The sequence below is a fragment of the Schistocerca cancellata genome, chromosome 2 (assembly GCF_023864275.1).
Source record: "Schistocerca cancellata isolate TAMUIC-IGC-003103 chromosome 2, iqSchCanc2.1, whole genome shotgun sequence".
Taxonomy (NCBI): Eukaryota; Metazoa; Arthropoda; class Insecta; order Orthoptera; family Acrididae; genus Schistocerca; species Schistocerca cancellata.
Genome location: NC_064627.1, coordinates 447,816,166 through 447,831,969, shown reverse-complemented (window position 1 = coordinate 447,831,969; position 15,804 = coordinate 447,816,166). Strand labels below are relative to the sequence as shown.

The following is a 15,804-nucleotide window of genomic DNA, read 5'->3' as shown; positions in this document are numbered from 1 at the left end:
AGTGGTGCGGCATCTGACGTTAGGCGCTGTGAAGGATCGTGGCGGGACATTGCTTAAGTGTGCCCGCCGGTCTCAGTTGCGAAAGGCGTGAGACATGCGTCAGTTGCGGGCGGCATCCCCATATGCAACGTGGAAGCAGCACAGCACAGCTGACTGTATCGTGGCCAGAAGCCGATTGGGTTGTAGCTTGGGTGAGATCGGCAGCTGTTGGGGGGGGGGGGGGGGGGCACAGGCAGAATCTTCTGTAGGCCGCTAGGTGGCAGCTCCTGATAGGCAGCTACGCTGCTGAGGCATGCGCGCTGGTCTCTGTTGGCAGAGCATGGAACTGCAGGTGCAGGCATGTCAGCTGATGACGACGGGGATGTCATCTGTGACAGGCGATGTCAGTGACGAATGACTGCATATGTCCAATTGGCCAAGTGTAGGCGAACCTCAAGAGGGTCAGTGATGTGAGATAGCAGGTGAAGTTGCAGGTCCAAAGGCAGTTTGACCAACCACAAAGTCCAAAGAATGGCATCTGGTAGTGTATGATCATCAATCGATGCACAAAGGCATTGACAAAGCTGCAAAAGTGTGTGGTCGTCGAGGTGCTCTCATTGATGGTGTGGTGGATAGCCTCTGCTGAAGGGAGACAAAGGCCTTCGATAAATAATGTTTTTGCCATTAAATACTTGGGCAAGGAGGGCAGTGAGAGTAGCAGATCACTGATGAGGTCTGGATGAGCATGCAGGTGGTTCACCATGCAGACAAAACGTGCGTCATCGTCCGAAATCCTGTGGATATCCAGTATGTGATCCACCAACGCGAACTAAGTCCTATGGATGTCCATTTGCAAACCAGGCAGCTTAGTAAACCTGCTGGGTGACACATGTTGATGCAGCACTGGGAGGCGAAGATCTGAGTGTGTGGGCTAGGAAGCCCACGACGCTGGGAGTGCAGTAGCGGCGGGCGGTGCGTCGCCCGAGGTCTATGTGAGGGCGTGGCCGCAAACAGCACACAATGTAGAGTGAGCCAGTGCAACTGACAGTGCGATATGTCCCAATTGCAGACTTGAAGGCGAACGCAGCAGGGGTGTGACGGCTGGTGCCATTCCAACAGCGGGCGGAAGGCCGTCATGGAGCAGCCATATGGGAGCTGATCTGGTAACCAGCGCGGGTGGAATGTCCAGTGCCGTTACGAAAGCGGGTGAAAGACGATCATGGTGCGACCATGGAGCGATGGGCGCGGAAACCGGCGCTGTCGAGGCGACCAGCATCGCCAAGACGACGTATGGGAGGGTGTTGTGACGTTACACATATAAGAATGTGCGACCCTGAGCACTTGATTGTTCGAGTTACGATTCTCGAACGTCGGCACCACATCAAACCAAACCGAAGGAGACTGCATGCCGAGGGGTGAAACACAACGTTCTTCACTTGATTATCGTTCACACTGTCACTAAGCGGCGTGCACTGTCCATGAAACAGCCCTTGTTGCGTAGTTGCACTCGATGGTGGCCATGTTGGGCTGGTAATGGTTATGTGGCCTCCAGAATAGCTGGGCATAGGTAATTGTTCTCTTTTAAGCAGACACACATTAGTTACACTTGTATATTTGTCATCCGAAGTAAAGTCAATTAGGTCTGCTACGCTTGCACTGGAAGACACTGGTAGATCCATTGTTCCGAAGACAAGGTGGACTGGTACACGAAGTTCTATAATGATGAAAAGAAGCAAAAAATAATTCCTGAACGCACGATGATGATGTCGGTGTCACCACTGTGGGTTTTATGTGGTGTAGAACCATAATAACACAATTTTAGAGTCAACACGAACATTTATTTCGGCACTGAACAGAGCAAATACAGAAAGATGGCTGTCAAACATAGCGCTAGAACACAAAGACAAGTTTCAAAGTAAAAAAAATAGTCAAAAGAGATGGCGCTTCACTCGAGAGACGCCACAAGTTGTTATAAACACATTGTCTACTGTCATCTACCCAGTCATCGACAAATTGAGAAATGTCGACAGAATCATTTACTTTTTTCTGTTAGAAGTATGGGAAATGCATTGAATGTCATTGTCGCACCTGAGCAGAGCCCCAAAGAAGAAATCATCAGGTCCATGGAGGCAGCACTGCATCACACATCTATGATTGAAACTGAGAAAATAGGCAGAAACTGTTCAAATTTCACTGTGTGTCAAGCCACCAAAGTACAGACTTAGCTGTGAGGAAAGGAGAGCTATTACAGAACTAAAGAAGCACAATGAACTTATGGTATAACAAGCAGATGAAGCAACGCTAATGTCATGTTGGATACCGTGCATTATGAAGATAAGATGAACCCTACAGCTAAGATAGTCTGAAAGATACAGGACTTTATCAAAGCTCATGTCCATAACTCCAGTTCTACTCAGGAGTTATGGAGTGCCAAAAATACACAAAGAAAGTGATCCTTCGAAGTCGATAGTAAATGGGATCAATTCGCCTACATACAACTTGTCAAATTATCTAGACTACAAGTCAGTTGCTGCTATGCTGAATGCCTGAACACCTACAACCATCAAAAAGAAATGCAAGGTATATCTATTTTAAAAAGCTGATAATAATGCTGTTAACGCAGTTTTAAGGGACAGTCTTCACTCCTTCCGATCTGATCATGTGAGTGTAGAAAAGTTGTGGAATGATTTCAAAGACGTAGTATCGACAGCAATTGAGAGACATATACCACATAAATTAATAAGTGATAGTACTGATCCCCCATGGCATATAAAACGGGTCAGATCGCTGTTGCAGAAGCCGCGAAAAAAGCATGCCAAATTTAAAAAAACGCAAAATTCCCAAGACTGGCCAAGTTCTACAGAAGTTCGAAATATAGCGCTTAGTTCAATGCGAGATGCTTTTAATAATTTCTATAACGAAACTCTGTCTCGAAATCTGGCATAAACCCAAAGAGATTCTGGTCATGCATAAAGCACACCAGTGGCAAGACGCAATCAATACCTTCACTGCGTGATAACAATGATGAAGTCACTGATGACAGTGCCACTAAAGCAGAGTTATTAAACACGGTTCTCCGAAACTCCTTCACCAAAGAAGACGAAGTAAATATTCCTGAATTCCAATCAAGAACCACTGCCAAGACGAATAACATAGAAGTAGATATCCGCGGTGTCGCAAAGCAGCTTAAATCACTTAATAAAGGCAAGGATTCTGGTTCAGATTGTATACCAGTCACTTTCCTCTCAGGGTATGCTGATATAATAGCTCCATATTTAAAAATTATATACAACCGCTCGCTCACAGAAAGATCCGTACCTAAAGACTGGGAAATTGCTCAAGTCACAAACGTCGATTTGCAGTAGAGTTTTGCAGCATATACTGTATTCGAACAGAATGCAGTACCTCGAAGAAAATGATCTATTAACACATTGCATGGTTTCAGAAAACACAACTAGCTCTTTATACTCATGAAGTAATGAGTGCTATCGACAGGGGAAGTCAAAGTGATCCCACATTTTTAGATTTTCAGATGGCTTTCGATACCGTTCCTCACAAGCGCCTTTTAACCAAACAGCATGCCTATGGAATATCGCCTCAGTTGTGCTACTGGATTCGTGATTTCTGTCAGAAAGGTCACAGTTCGTAGTAATAGACGGAAAGTCATCGAGTGAAAGAGAAGTAATATCCGGCTTTCCCCCAGAAAGTGATATAGGTCCTATATTGTTCCTGATTTATATTAATGATATAGGAGACAATCTTAGTAGCCATCTTAGCTTGTTTGAAGATGATGCTGTCATTTATCGTCTTGTAAAGTCATCAGATGACCAAAACAAATTGCAAAATGTTTTAGATAAGATATCTGTATGGTGCGAAAAGTGGCAATTGACCCTGAGTAAAGAAAAGTGTGAAGTTATTCACGTGAGTACTAAAAGAAATCCACTAAATTTCGATTACTTGATAAGTCCCACAAATCTGAAGGCTGTAAATTCAACTAAATAAATTACAATTGCAAATAACCTAAATTGGAACGATCACATAGATAATGTTGTGGGTAGAGCAAATCAAAGACTGTGATTCATTGGCAGAACACTTAGAAGGTGCAACAGGTCTACTAAAGAGACTGCCTACACCACGCTTGTCCTCCCTATTCTGGAGTATTGCTGTGCAGTGTGGGATCCACATCAGGTGGGACTGGTGGATGACATCGAAAAAGTACAAAGAAGGGAGGCTCGTTTTGTACTAACGCGAAATAGGGGAAATAGTGCCATAGACATGATATGTGAATTGGAGTGCCAATCATTAAAAAAAAGGCGTTTTTCGTTGCAACGGGATCTTCTCATGAAATTTCAATCGCCAGTTTTCTCCTCCAATTGCGAAAACATTCTGTTGGCGCCCACCTACATAGGGAGAAATGATCATCACAATAAAATAAGAGAAATCAGGAGTTGCACAGAAAAATTTAAGTGTTCGAATTTTCCCCCACGAGAGTGGAACAGTAGAGAGACAGCTTGAAGGTGGTTCATTGAAACCTCTGCCAGGCACTTTATTGTGAGTACCAGTGTAATCACGTAGATGTAGATGTAGATGCAGAATCCTCCATCTGCAAGTAATGTTGATAAACACGCCTTGACAAACACGCCGCGCTGTCAGTGACAGGCCGGCCGGAGTGGCCGTGCGGTTCTAGGCGCTACAGTCTGGAACCGGGCGACCGCTACAGTAGCAGGTTCGAATCCTGCCTCGGGCATGGATGTGTGTGATGTCCTTAGGTTAGTTAGGTTTAATTAGTTCTAAGTTCCAGGCGACTGATGACCTCAGAAGTTAAGTCGCATAGTGCTCAGAGCCATTTGAACCATTTTTTGTCAGTGACAGGGAGGGGTGTTCATGTTCATATGTGGCATAGCGCTTGCTTGACGGGTACAGCTGCCGGCAAATGTTATTGCGTTCTGCAACCGTCGTTATTTTCCTTTGACAGGCTAGCCACGTACTGTGGATAACCAGTGAATGTATCTAACTTCTCTAAAAGATGGGATTGTTTTCTGTCAAATGTTGTTTTGGAATGTCAGTAGTTTTAGCAATACTGCCTAGTAACCTTTCCACTGCTTACTTTAAACCTGAATTTATTTTAGCTATACATTGACTTTCTTTTTCTTTTAAAGCTTCTTCTACTGTATCTACATAAATCTTGCACTCTAATACTACCTTTTCACTTAGGGTGCTGCCCTTATCCAGCATCCCGGTTTAAGCTTTTTTCAGTCTTTTCCTTTCCATCTGCACATATCTTATATCTCTGTTTTATGGCAAATTTTGATTCTAAACATAACTGGTCTACTCTTATACTTAACTTTTTTACTCCTGAAGGTAAGTTTTTGCAGACGTCTTGCAGCTCGCTGCCTGTGTCCGTCACATTTTTTACTGATGCATCCACTTGGGATTTCATCTCCTGAATTTGAGGATATGCTTCACTAAGGTTTTGTAGCTCACCTGCAAGTTGTTCCTGTTTATCGTCTACAGATGGTACTTTTTCCGTTAAAGTATTTATATTGCGGGATATGTCGGTAATTATCTCTTGTTTTAGTTGTTTACTTAGCTTTGTCAACTTCCCAGATAATCCAGTGTGTATAGTATTGCTCACCTCACTGAACTATTGACTAATACCATTCTTCAAATCGTTGAATGCCTGTTGTAAACTGTTGTCCTATATTTTCCTGATGTTTTCTGAACTGCTGTGTCATACCCTTTGTTCAGGCGCAAAATCAAGTGCTGGCACGCTGGGCGGGAAAGTTAGAGCAGAGAGGGCTGTGAGACAACGTCAGCCAATTGCACACTGACCGACCCCGCTCCAGTGCACCTCCAACCTTCGCCAAAAAATGTGCTTAATAACTTATGGCATTACCACAGTCTAATATAACAGTCGCAACACTCACTGCTGTAAAAGAATATGTGAATTATTTTTTTGCTTCCAAGAGTGTGTGTAATAACAGAAGAAATAGATGTTTCTAAAAATGATTCTAAAATGAACCATGGACCTTGCTGTTGGTGGGGAGGCTTGCATGCCTAAATGATACAGATAGCCATACCGTAGGTGCAACCACAATGGAGGGGTATCTGTTGAGAGGCCAGACAAACATGTGGTTCCTGAACAGGGACAGCAGCCTTTTCAGTAGTTGCAGGGGCAACAGTCTGGGTGATTGACTGATCTGGCCCTGTAACACTAACCAAAACGGCCTTATTGTTGTGGTACTGTGAACGGCTGAAAGCAAGGGGAAATTACAGCCGTAATTTTTCCCGAGGGCATGCAGCTTTACTGTATGATTAAATGATGATGGCGTCCTCTTGGATAAAATATTCTGGAGGTAAAATAGTCCCCCATTCGGATCTCCGGGCGGGGACTACTAAGAGGATGTCGTTATCAGGAGAAAGAAAACTGGCGTTCTACGGGTCGGAGTGTGGAATGTCAGATCCCTTAATCGGGCAGGTAGGTTAGAAAATTTAAAAAGGGAAATGGATAGGTTAAAATTAGATATTTCACTAGAAGAAGGGATCGGTTGGTAGGATATGTTCTGAGGCATCAAGGGATAACCAATGTAGTACTGGAGGGCAGCGTGGAGGTTAAAAATCGTAGAGGGAGACCAAGAGATGAATACACTAAGCAGATTCAGAAGGATGTAGGCTGCAGTAGGTACTGGGAGATGATGAAGCTTGCACAGGATAGAGTAACATGGAGAGTTGCATCAAACCAGTCTCAGGACTGAAGACCACAACAAACAACAAACAACATAACAGTCACAACACTCACTGCCGCTAAAGAATATGTGAATTATTTTTTTGCTTCCAAGAGTGTGTGTAATAACAGAAGACATAGATGTTTCTAAAAATGATTCTAAAATAAGCGCAAGTAGGGATAAAAATCATGAATCCAGTGGCAAAGTACAGCACATTCATGGAGAAACACTTGCGGCATTGGATAGAACTGCAGCTTACTGCGTTGGTATCAAAAGAATATAAACACACAGATTCACACATAAGAAGCACAGACATGTACCTCTATCTGCAAAAGGGATGACGCCCCATTTGTCATTCCATAGGCCTACTGTGTCATTTTAGTCATTGTTGTCTGTTGTCAAATTTATATTATTCTAAGTGGGACAAGCAACTGCCAAATAGTGGGAGAAGTATACTGTGGGTGTTATCCCCAACTCCTCAAAGCCAATAACACTTCAGAATTGCTGTCAAGTTAAATTTGCCATTAGAGACATTTTATCCAATGACATATTCAAATGGTTTAAATGGCTCTGAGCACTATGGGACTTAACATCTATGGTCATCAGTCCCCTAGAACTTAGAACTACTTAAACCTAACTAACCTAAGGACAGCACACAACACCCAGTCATCACGAGGCAGAGAAAATCCCTGACCCCGCCGGGAATCGAACCCGGGAACCTGGGCGTGGGAAGCGAGAACGCTACCGCACGACCACGAGCTGCAGGCAATGACATATTCACTAGCTCATCAGTAGCAGAGAAATGCTGTAACTTCTGTTTTAAAAGGTGGAATATATTGTCAGATATCCCACATTTTATTTGTATGCCTGCCACATCCATCTGTAATGTACGCACTGATGGAAGCATAAAACATTCTGACAAAACCTGTACGCTTGAGTGCTGCAATACGGGGTGTACAAAAAGGATGGCGCAAACTTACACAGCTGAAAGTACACGATAATAGAAGCACAAATGTCCCAGTAAACATGGGTCCACAAACGAGCCACTTGCGAGATAATCACGACTGTATGGTTTCACGCCACCACTGTTGTAAACATCATCTTAGTTAGTACACATTAGCCTGCCCAGTTAGCCATGTGGTGTAACACACTGCTTTCCAGGTTGGAAGGCAAGCTGTTCCCCAGCACGAATCCGCCTGGCGGATTAGTGTCAAGGTCCAGTGTGCCAGCCAGTCTGTGGATGGTTTTTATGGCATTCTTCCACTTGCCTCAGTGAATGCGGGCTGGTTCGCCTTATTCCGCCTCAGTTACACTATGTCGGCGATTGCTGCGCAGACACTTTATCCATGTCCTCGTACACCATCATTACTGTGATGGGGACGAGGCCTCTCCGTCGTTTCTAGGTTCCCAGTTCCATACACTAGAATAGTACACATTAATTTGAAATTTAGACTTTACTATTGCATTGTACATCGCAATTAGTTCACATTTCATGTATGGGGTACCTGTTAAAAGAGGTGTTTGAAGTGTTTTCCTTGCATCTGGATGCAATGCTGTGTTTGTCTCTGCAATGAATTTTGAATCCTTTTGAAAACCCCTGGATCATTCCGGAATTCTTGACGAGCATCTACGACTCTCTGCACCAGTTCTTCAACCGTGTTAACAGTTGTCCTGTACACATTGCTTTTGAGGTTACCCCAGACACAAAAATCCGAAGAATTTAGATCAGCTGATCTTGGACCATATCAGCGTGTTAGATGCCGTCTCACACTAACACGAAATGTGCCGGAGCTCCATCATTCATGTACCACATACGCTGATGTTGCTGAAGGGGAACATCCTCAAGCAATCCTGGAAGACGACACTGCAGAAAGCTAAGGATCTCTGTCCATTAAGTTGTGGTGGAAGAATGTGTAGCCAAATGAGTTGATCGCCTAGTACTCCTAACCACACATTTGGTGAGAAACGTTGCTGATGTGGTGACTCATGAACAGCTTGTAGGTTTATTTCACACCACAAATGTGTATTATGATAGTTAAACACACCACTGCATGTGAATCCTGCTCGGTCTGTAAATAAAATGTTGCATGCAAAACGAGGGTCGACTACAGCCTGCTGTTGCAGCCACTGATAAAACATCACTCTAGGAACAAAGTCCGCATCATTGAGACACTGAGCTCATTGGAGGTGGTAAGGGTATAGTAAATTGTAATGTAAAATTGTTCATACACTACTGTGGCTTAGTAAGGGCACTTGTGTGGCAATTCTTCTCATCAAGGTTCCTGGAGAGCACAGTACTGTTTCTAACACCATATAGTCAACCTCAGGCGGAATGCGAGCAGGCCTACCTCCTGGTCTGTCATGTGCAAAAACCCTGTGTTCTCTCAGGCGCTGATGGACCCTTGTAAATATATAACTTTTGGGATGTCTTCGATCAGGATATGTTTCTTGGTACAAGCATGCAGCCTCCCATGCATTGCCATTAGCCCTGCCATACATGAAATGCATATCCGCATTCTCTTTGTTACTGTGTGGTTCCATTGTAACTACAACACAGCACATATGCACCCCTCAGATGCGACCAATGCCCTTTGAGACTGTGTACTGCATCCGTCCTGTAAATTCTGCATGTATGGTGTGATCCCAACTCAACCTCTCGGCAATGTTCCGTTGTGTAAACAGCTAACATAGGATGGCCTCTAGTGCACAAGGGGGAAACTGGACGATGTTACAAACAATGCCGTCAGTGGCGGTGTGGAATCATACAGTCATGATTCTCTCGCAGGTGGCTCGTTTGTGGACCCATGTTTACTGGGATATTTGTGCTTCTATTATCGTGTACTTTCAGCTCTGTAAGTTTGCGCCATCCTTTTTGATACACCCTGTATAATAAATTTAGAGCAAACAGCTTATTTTCGTCTTTCCATCTTGCAGCACGTTTCTCCTTCAATGGCATTCTAATCTGACTTAACAAGTCAAGGGCATCTTTTTTTTAATATCGGGATTCTATCATCTTCAAAATTTGTTTGCCTTTCTTCACTTGATCCTTCTGATACAGTTTCTGTTGCTATTTGCACCTAATATGATAGGCACTTTCCTTGTCCCATAACAGTTCTGCACGAAGTCGAGCAATCTGCACGATCTGACACTTCACTGTCAAAGCAGGTCCGTGTTGACGATTCAGATGAATCTGGCACTGATATATGGAGACTTGACCTAGCTGCTTCTGTGCCATACGATTGTTTTACAACTTTAGACGAAATATCGAAACTTTCTGGCAGTATCCCCTTCATCATCAGTTCTGGATGTCAAACAGTGTAGGTACTGCATTCCATATGAGTTTATTATTGTCGCATTCATGAACTGGTTTGGTTCGAAGTGTAGTGAACAAAAGTTTATTATAAAGGTAAATAGGGTCTTTTTCTCGTCTGCTATTCACTAGCCATTTTCTGCTCCTAAAATAAAACATTAATCATTTATGCACATGTAGTTTGCAATCCTGAGGCTACAGTTTAGTAATATTATGGTATATACCTCTCAGGGTCCTTACAAAACGTAAAAAAAGATATTTGAAATCTTTTTCCTGTTTTTGCTGCAATTTATTACGCTACAGACTCTCCTGTTTGTAAAATCCATTGTAGAAACCAAAATAAAGAACTATCATTCGCTTTCGCTTTCACGATAACGCTGAATTCGACAGTTTTACCTACCGGCCGCTTGACGCGCTGCTGGCGCAGTGTGTCCCGACCGTGACGTCAGAATGTGGCATTACTGTGAGACAAAACACTGTGATTTATCTCGTGTATAGTACAGAAAGGCATGAAGTATTGTAAAGAATATGCAACATTTTAAGTTTTTTAGAGATTTTACACTCACTGAAGTATTTGAATATTATAGGTGGTCTGAAATGGAAAGTAGTTGAATGAGTGCAAAGAACTTGTGTGATTTGGTGATACTTTGCTTTTGGCATTACTAAGCGAAAAACGAGTTTTCTCAATTTAGACACACCCATTACACAAGGGATTTTTTTACGTAATTAGTCTTTGGCCACTGACTTCGAAACATTTTCTACAAAGTATTAAGCACATGAGTTTTATACAGGAAAATTGTACAATGGAATATTTACAAATTAGACATTTCATGAAGGCGTATTTGGAATGAATACAAGTATTTACAATAATAATCATGTCAGATATTTGTCAGTGGTATTTAAATAAAAGTATAGATTTACTTGCATTAGGGCCTACTAATGCTTGCTCATACTGCAAACATACTTGAATAATATATGCTTTTTTGCTTTCAAAGAGCTCAAGACAGTTCACTTTCTACTATTTTATCTAACACTGAAAAATTTTTTGCCAGTTGCGCTCATTAATATGTTGAGGTTTCATTGTATACAAAACTTAGCCCTTTATTTTGAGTGCTCATCTGTCTTATTCATGAAATAACCTGTTATATATTTAGACAGTCAACTGTCACGATATTAAACTACAAAAAGAAAGAAAATAATCAAAGCAGGCAGGTGACATTGAAAGATGATGCATATTGGAAAGGGTGGATGTTATTGCCTTATATATTTGATCAAATGTGTAGTCTACCATCAATTTAAGTTAAAGAAAATGCAAAACATGAAATCGAGAGGTGCAGTATTCCTCAGGAGAGGAAATTTTGTTGTTGAGAAATTTCTGAGAACTTGCTGCAAATTTGTATTCCCCACATCAACAGTATTAATTCAGAATCTCACAGTCTGGATACCCAAGGAAGAATTAGATGGTAAAAGGATATAGTAATGACACATGGCGTGTTAAAATACGTTACTCATATGATGTTAACACAACCAATCATCCACCGGAATTCTGCATGCAATAAGAGATAGACAACAAGTTGAAGACATGAAGAAATTCAATTAGTCATTCTCCCACCAAACAATTAAGACCATCTCGGAAGCTGAAGAAATCGAGCAGTTTTCCAGGTCTCATAAAGCTTACATCAAATGGATCATCTTGCACAGGAGTAAATGAATGTCACATTGCATATACTTTTGTGTTGGATTACAAGGCAGTACACTTATTCCATTAGGTGACCAGTACCAGAAACGAAGCTTCGAATTTTACTTACAATATTCAGTTTACATATTAGTTCATACTTGAAAAAGCGCGTTTTTAACATTTCCCTTTAACAATGCTGTAGCAAAGTTCTGTGTAGTTTCTGTTGAGCTGCGAGGATAATATTTCTAATAGCGACTGGTAACCTGTATACATACTATATGAAACACTAGTAACTGTTCGAACATCAGTTGAAATGTACTGGAGGTTATGGCTATAATTATGCCATTTCGCACTACTCACAATTATACTAACAAACAAAACTGCTGGATTCCACCTAGTTATTTAAATGTAACCACGTCTGGAGAATTTGGCAGTGAAAAATAACTGACGTCGTTTGTAATGGTTAAAAATAACCATGGAGATAAAGAAGAGGGACAGTGATGCTACAGTTTTACGCTGTACATTTTTTTCAAGCCAGAGTGGGTGAGGTAAGCGCCATTTTAAGTAGCTCAAAAAATTGGCAGACAACTATTTACGTGTGCTTCTTGTTCATTACTTCTGTTTTGTGCACGCAATGCCAAATATTATAGAGCTTACATGAATAACATAATGTCAAGAAGGCAGTTTTAAACGTGTGGCACCTTAACTTCAGGGTTTTACCTGCCTGCCTCCCTGGTTGCTCCAGCATCCTTTTAGACTTGTCAGAGTACCGGAGGAGCTGCACTCCTGTGTTTGTTTTTACCTCCTTATTTTACGATATTTTAAACCAGTATCCCGACCATGTACCAGTATTTATGGATGGCTCTAAACAAGGGGACTCTGTTGGTTGTGCTGTTGTTTTCTCTGATCGAGTCGTCAACTTACAGCTTCCTGCAGCGTTTACCGTCTTTGATGCCAAACTGTTTGCGATCTTGCGGGCATTGTAACAGATGAGATGTGTTCCCAGTCTTAAGTTTCTCATCTGTTCTGACTCCCTGAGTGCCCTTCAGACCATGCAACACTTGTACCCAGCGGATACGGTCGTCCAGAACATCCATGATGCCCTACTCCACCTGCAACGGCAGGGGAAGGAGGTTTCTTTCTGCTGGGTGCCGGGGCACGTTGGTATTAGGGGAAACGAACTGGCGGATGTGGCTGCCACAGATGCATGTTCCCTCCCTCACGTTGTTGAATGTGCCGTCCCCCTCCATGCTGTTACCTCCCTTCTGCGTTTTCGTGTTATGCGTCAATGGGAAGAGAAGTGACTGGCAGTCGGTGAAAATAAGCTGCGTCTGGTCAAGGCCACCACGCGGCCATGGCGTATGTCCTACCAGTCATGTAGGCGGGATAAGGTTCTCCTCACTCGCCTCTGCATCGGGCACAGTCCCTTAACGCATGGTTTTTTACTCCGGCGGGAGGACCCCCCAATCCGCAGTGCTTGTGGCATCCAGATTACTGTCTGCCACATTTTACTTGACTGTCTTTTATTCTCTGACCAGAGGGCGGTGGTTTCCTTGCCACCGGATTTGCCCTCTATTTTGCAAGACGACCCAACGACTGTGATTAAGGTCTTACGGTTTTGTGTCCTGTCCAATTTGTTGCCTCGGATTTTAGGGAGAGGATTTTAATGTGCTGCTGGGTGACTGGCTCACCCAGGTTTTAGGTAAGAGGTCCACCAGTCACGATTACCTACTTGTTTCACTTCGATTTCTGTTCTCTTTTCCTTGTGTTTCTTTTCCTTTTTAGTGCGTTTCTTCTCCTCTTGTTTTGCCTCTGTATGTGAGGATTTGGAACTGCGTCATGTCTGTGTCTTTTAGCCATTCTCCTTGTTCGCTGTCCGTCTTCGTCCCTTCATCGAATGTGTTCCTGTTTCTATGCGTTTGGGCGCTGATGACCACGCTGTTTAGCGCCCGAAAACCTCAAACCACACACACACACACACACACACACACACACATATATATATATATATATATATATATATATATATATATATATATATATACACCTAAACGTTTTTTATGTTCTTGAATGCATATTTGCAGTAGTAATACGACACAGTCAGAGTGACGTCACGGTGAGTGTCACCACGGTGAACTGTGGGGCCATGGGGATATGAATAAGCGGAACGTAATGTTTTAGTGTAGTTGAGATGGCGGACATCGGCTTCAAGTTTGTGATGTATGCCATCTCGCTTCTTTTTTCACTTCCATGAAAATAACTGATGTAAAAAATAACTGGAATCCTGATGACTGAAACTTCAAAATAACCGTTTGGCGCATCCCTACGCAACTCCAGTGTTAGTCAAAGTTCTTCCTTACAGTCTCATCAGAGGAATTCCCATCGTGGTTGAGGTCGATATCACCACTTATGTATATCTGTGGATAGCCACTCTTGAAATGTAAACTCGTTGTATGAAATGTTTTCACGAGTAACAACTTTGACAGGAGAGCTGTGCTGACAGTTATTGCTTATTGGCGACGAGGTTGGGATGTGATGGTGATGTGAGCAATTGGGTCGTAGAGCTAAACCTATGTTGTTTACTTAAATCGTTGATGAGTTTGCGTAATAATGTTTAGAAAAGTGTTAAGTTATACTGAATTAATGCAGCTACAGCTTTCCTAGACCCATTTCAATCAAGGAATGTGCTCAAAAGTCGCGTTGAAACGATGACAATGTTGATAGCCTGAAAGCGAGGATGGCGATTGTGTTCTGCTGTGTGAAAAACTGTTTTGATGGGATGGGATTTTCAGCAACACCAGCGCCTAGGCGAGAAACTAATCCCATCACGCTAGATACTAATCACATTGGTTAGTATTATAGCTGTAAAGATTGTTGCGACTGTTCCCAGCTGTAGAAACGATAAAATCTTGTTTCTTTCTTGTAGGTCATGAAGTTGTGATTGTTAAAAACGGTTTGCGAATATGTGGGAGTGGCGGTGCTATCACAAATGCACCACTAGTACAGAGCAAATCATACTTTGAAGTGAAAATTCAGCAGTCTGGTAACTATACTGTGCACATATTGATAGTTTATCATTTTATTGGAAAAGTACAGATTGCCACAGTACCAGTATTAACGGTACAAAATTGGATAATTTTATTATGTTCTGTTCATAGGTTGCGCGTTTTTCCATATCCTCCGTGTATATTTGTTTTTGATGTTACTGTTTTGTAGGATAGATTCGGTTTACGCTTCTCAGTGTTATTTGTTGCCCCAGTGGAAAGTCGCAATTTTTTTAAAATACCAAACTACTCCGTTACGTAATACAGAATTTCTGAATTTACTTTTTAGTTTATTTGCAGTGAACCGCACACAAAATTCTTTAAAAACTGCTTAATGGTGCTAGCCGTGCAATAAGCTGCATAACAGAAATTGCTAGCGGAGAGTCTTGATGGGAATGTCAGATACGGAAAACATGCTGCTTCCTCTGAGCAACAGTGGTGCCCAGGGTGGGGGAATACTGTGACTATTAAAAATGCTGACTAGTCTTCTAAGACATCTGTGTTTTTACGTTTATACATCAATTTCGAAATTTCCCAGTAAAGTTATGGAGAATAGAGTAGAATGAAAACTAGTCTTGAAACGGTCAAATATACTAGTAAATTAAAAGCCATGTCTAACACGGGATATTACCCAATATTATCCATTAGTTTGCCTGAGAGACTGTTCATGACATAGACTTGCCGCCTGACTGTCTCTGAAATATAGTTAATTTTTGTCCACTGATCAGTTTTACAATGATTTGACATATTATATCGCAAATTTGTACAGAAATAAACATTTCTTTTAAATTTGTAATTTGATACAATAAATAAGTCTATAGTAATGTTTGCTGATATTTTTACTCAGTGATATATCATAGCCTGTGTTGATTTATGTAGCAGTCTAGCGCGCGCGCACACACACACACACACACACACACACACACACACACACACACACACAGGGAAAGTCAACAATCTAATTGCCATACTGCTAATAATAATAATATAATACATGTAGAAGAACTGAAGACAATTTTTTTTTTAGTTTGTGTGTGTTAAACTCGCTGCATAGAAATATTAAGACAT

At 42.0% G+C, this 15,804-nt stretch overlaps 1 protein-coding gene across 1 annotated transcript in view; it reads left to right on the top strand.

Annotated features, from left to right (window-relative positions):
- The first annotated feature begins 14,156 nt into the window (after positions 1 to 14,156).
- LOC126161937 (SPRY domain-containing protein 7-like) overlaps positions 14,157 to 15,804 on the top strand; it is a 90,413-nt gene continuing 88,765 nt past the window's right edge. Inside the window, exons 1-2 of the mRNA XM_049918110.1 lie at positions 14,157 to 14,541; positions 14,619 to 14,735. Of these exons, the coding sequence (XP_049774067.1) occupies positions 14,430 to 14,541; positions 14,619 to 14,735 (229 nt within the window). The 5' untranslated portion in view covers positions 14,157 to 14,429. The remainder of the gene's footprint in view (positions 14,542 to 14,618; positions 14,736 to 15,804) is intronic.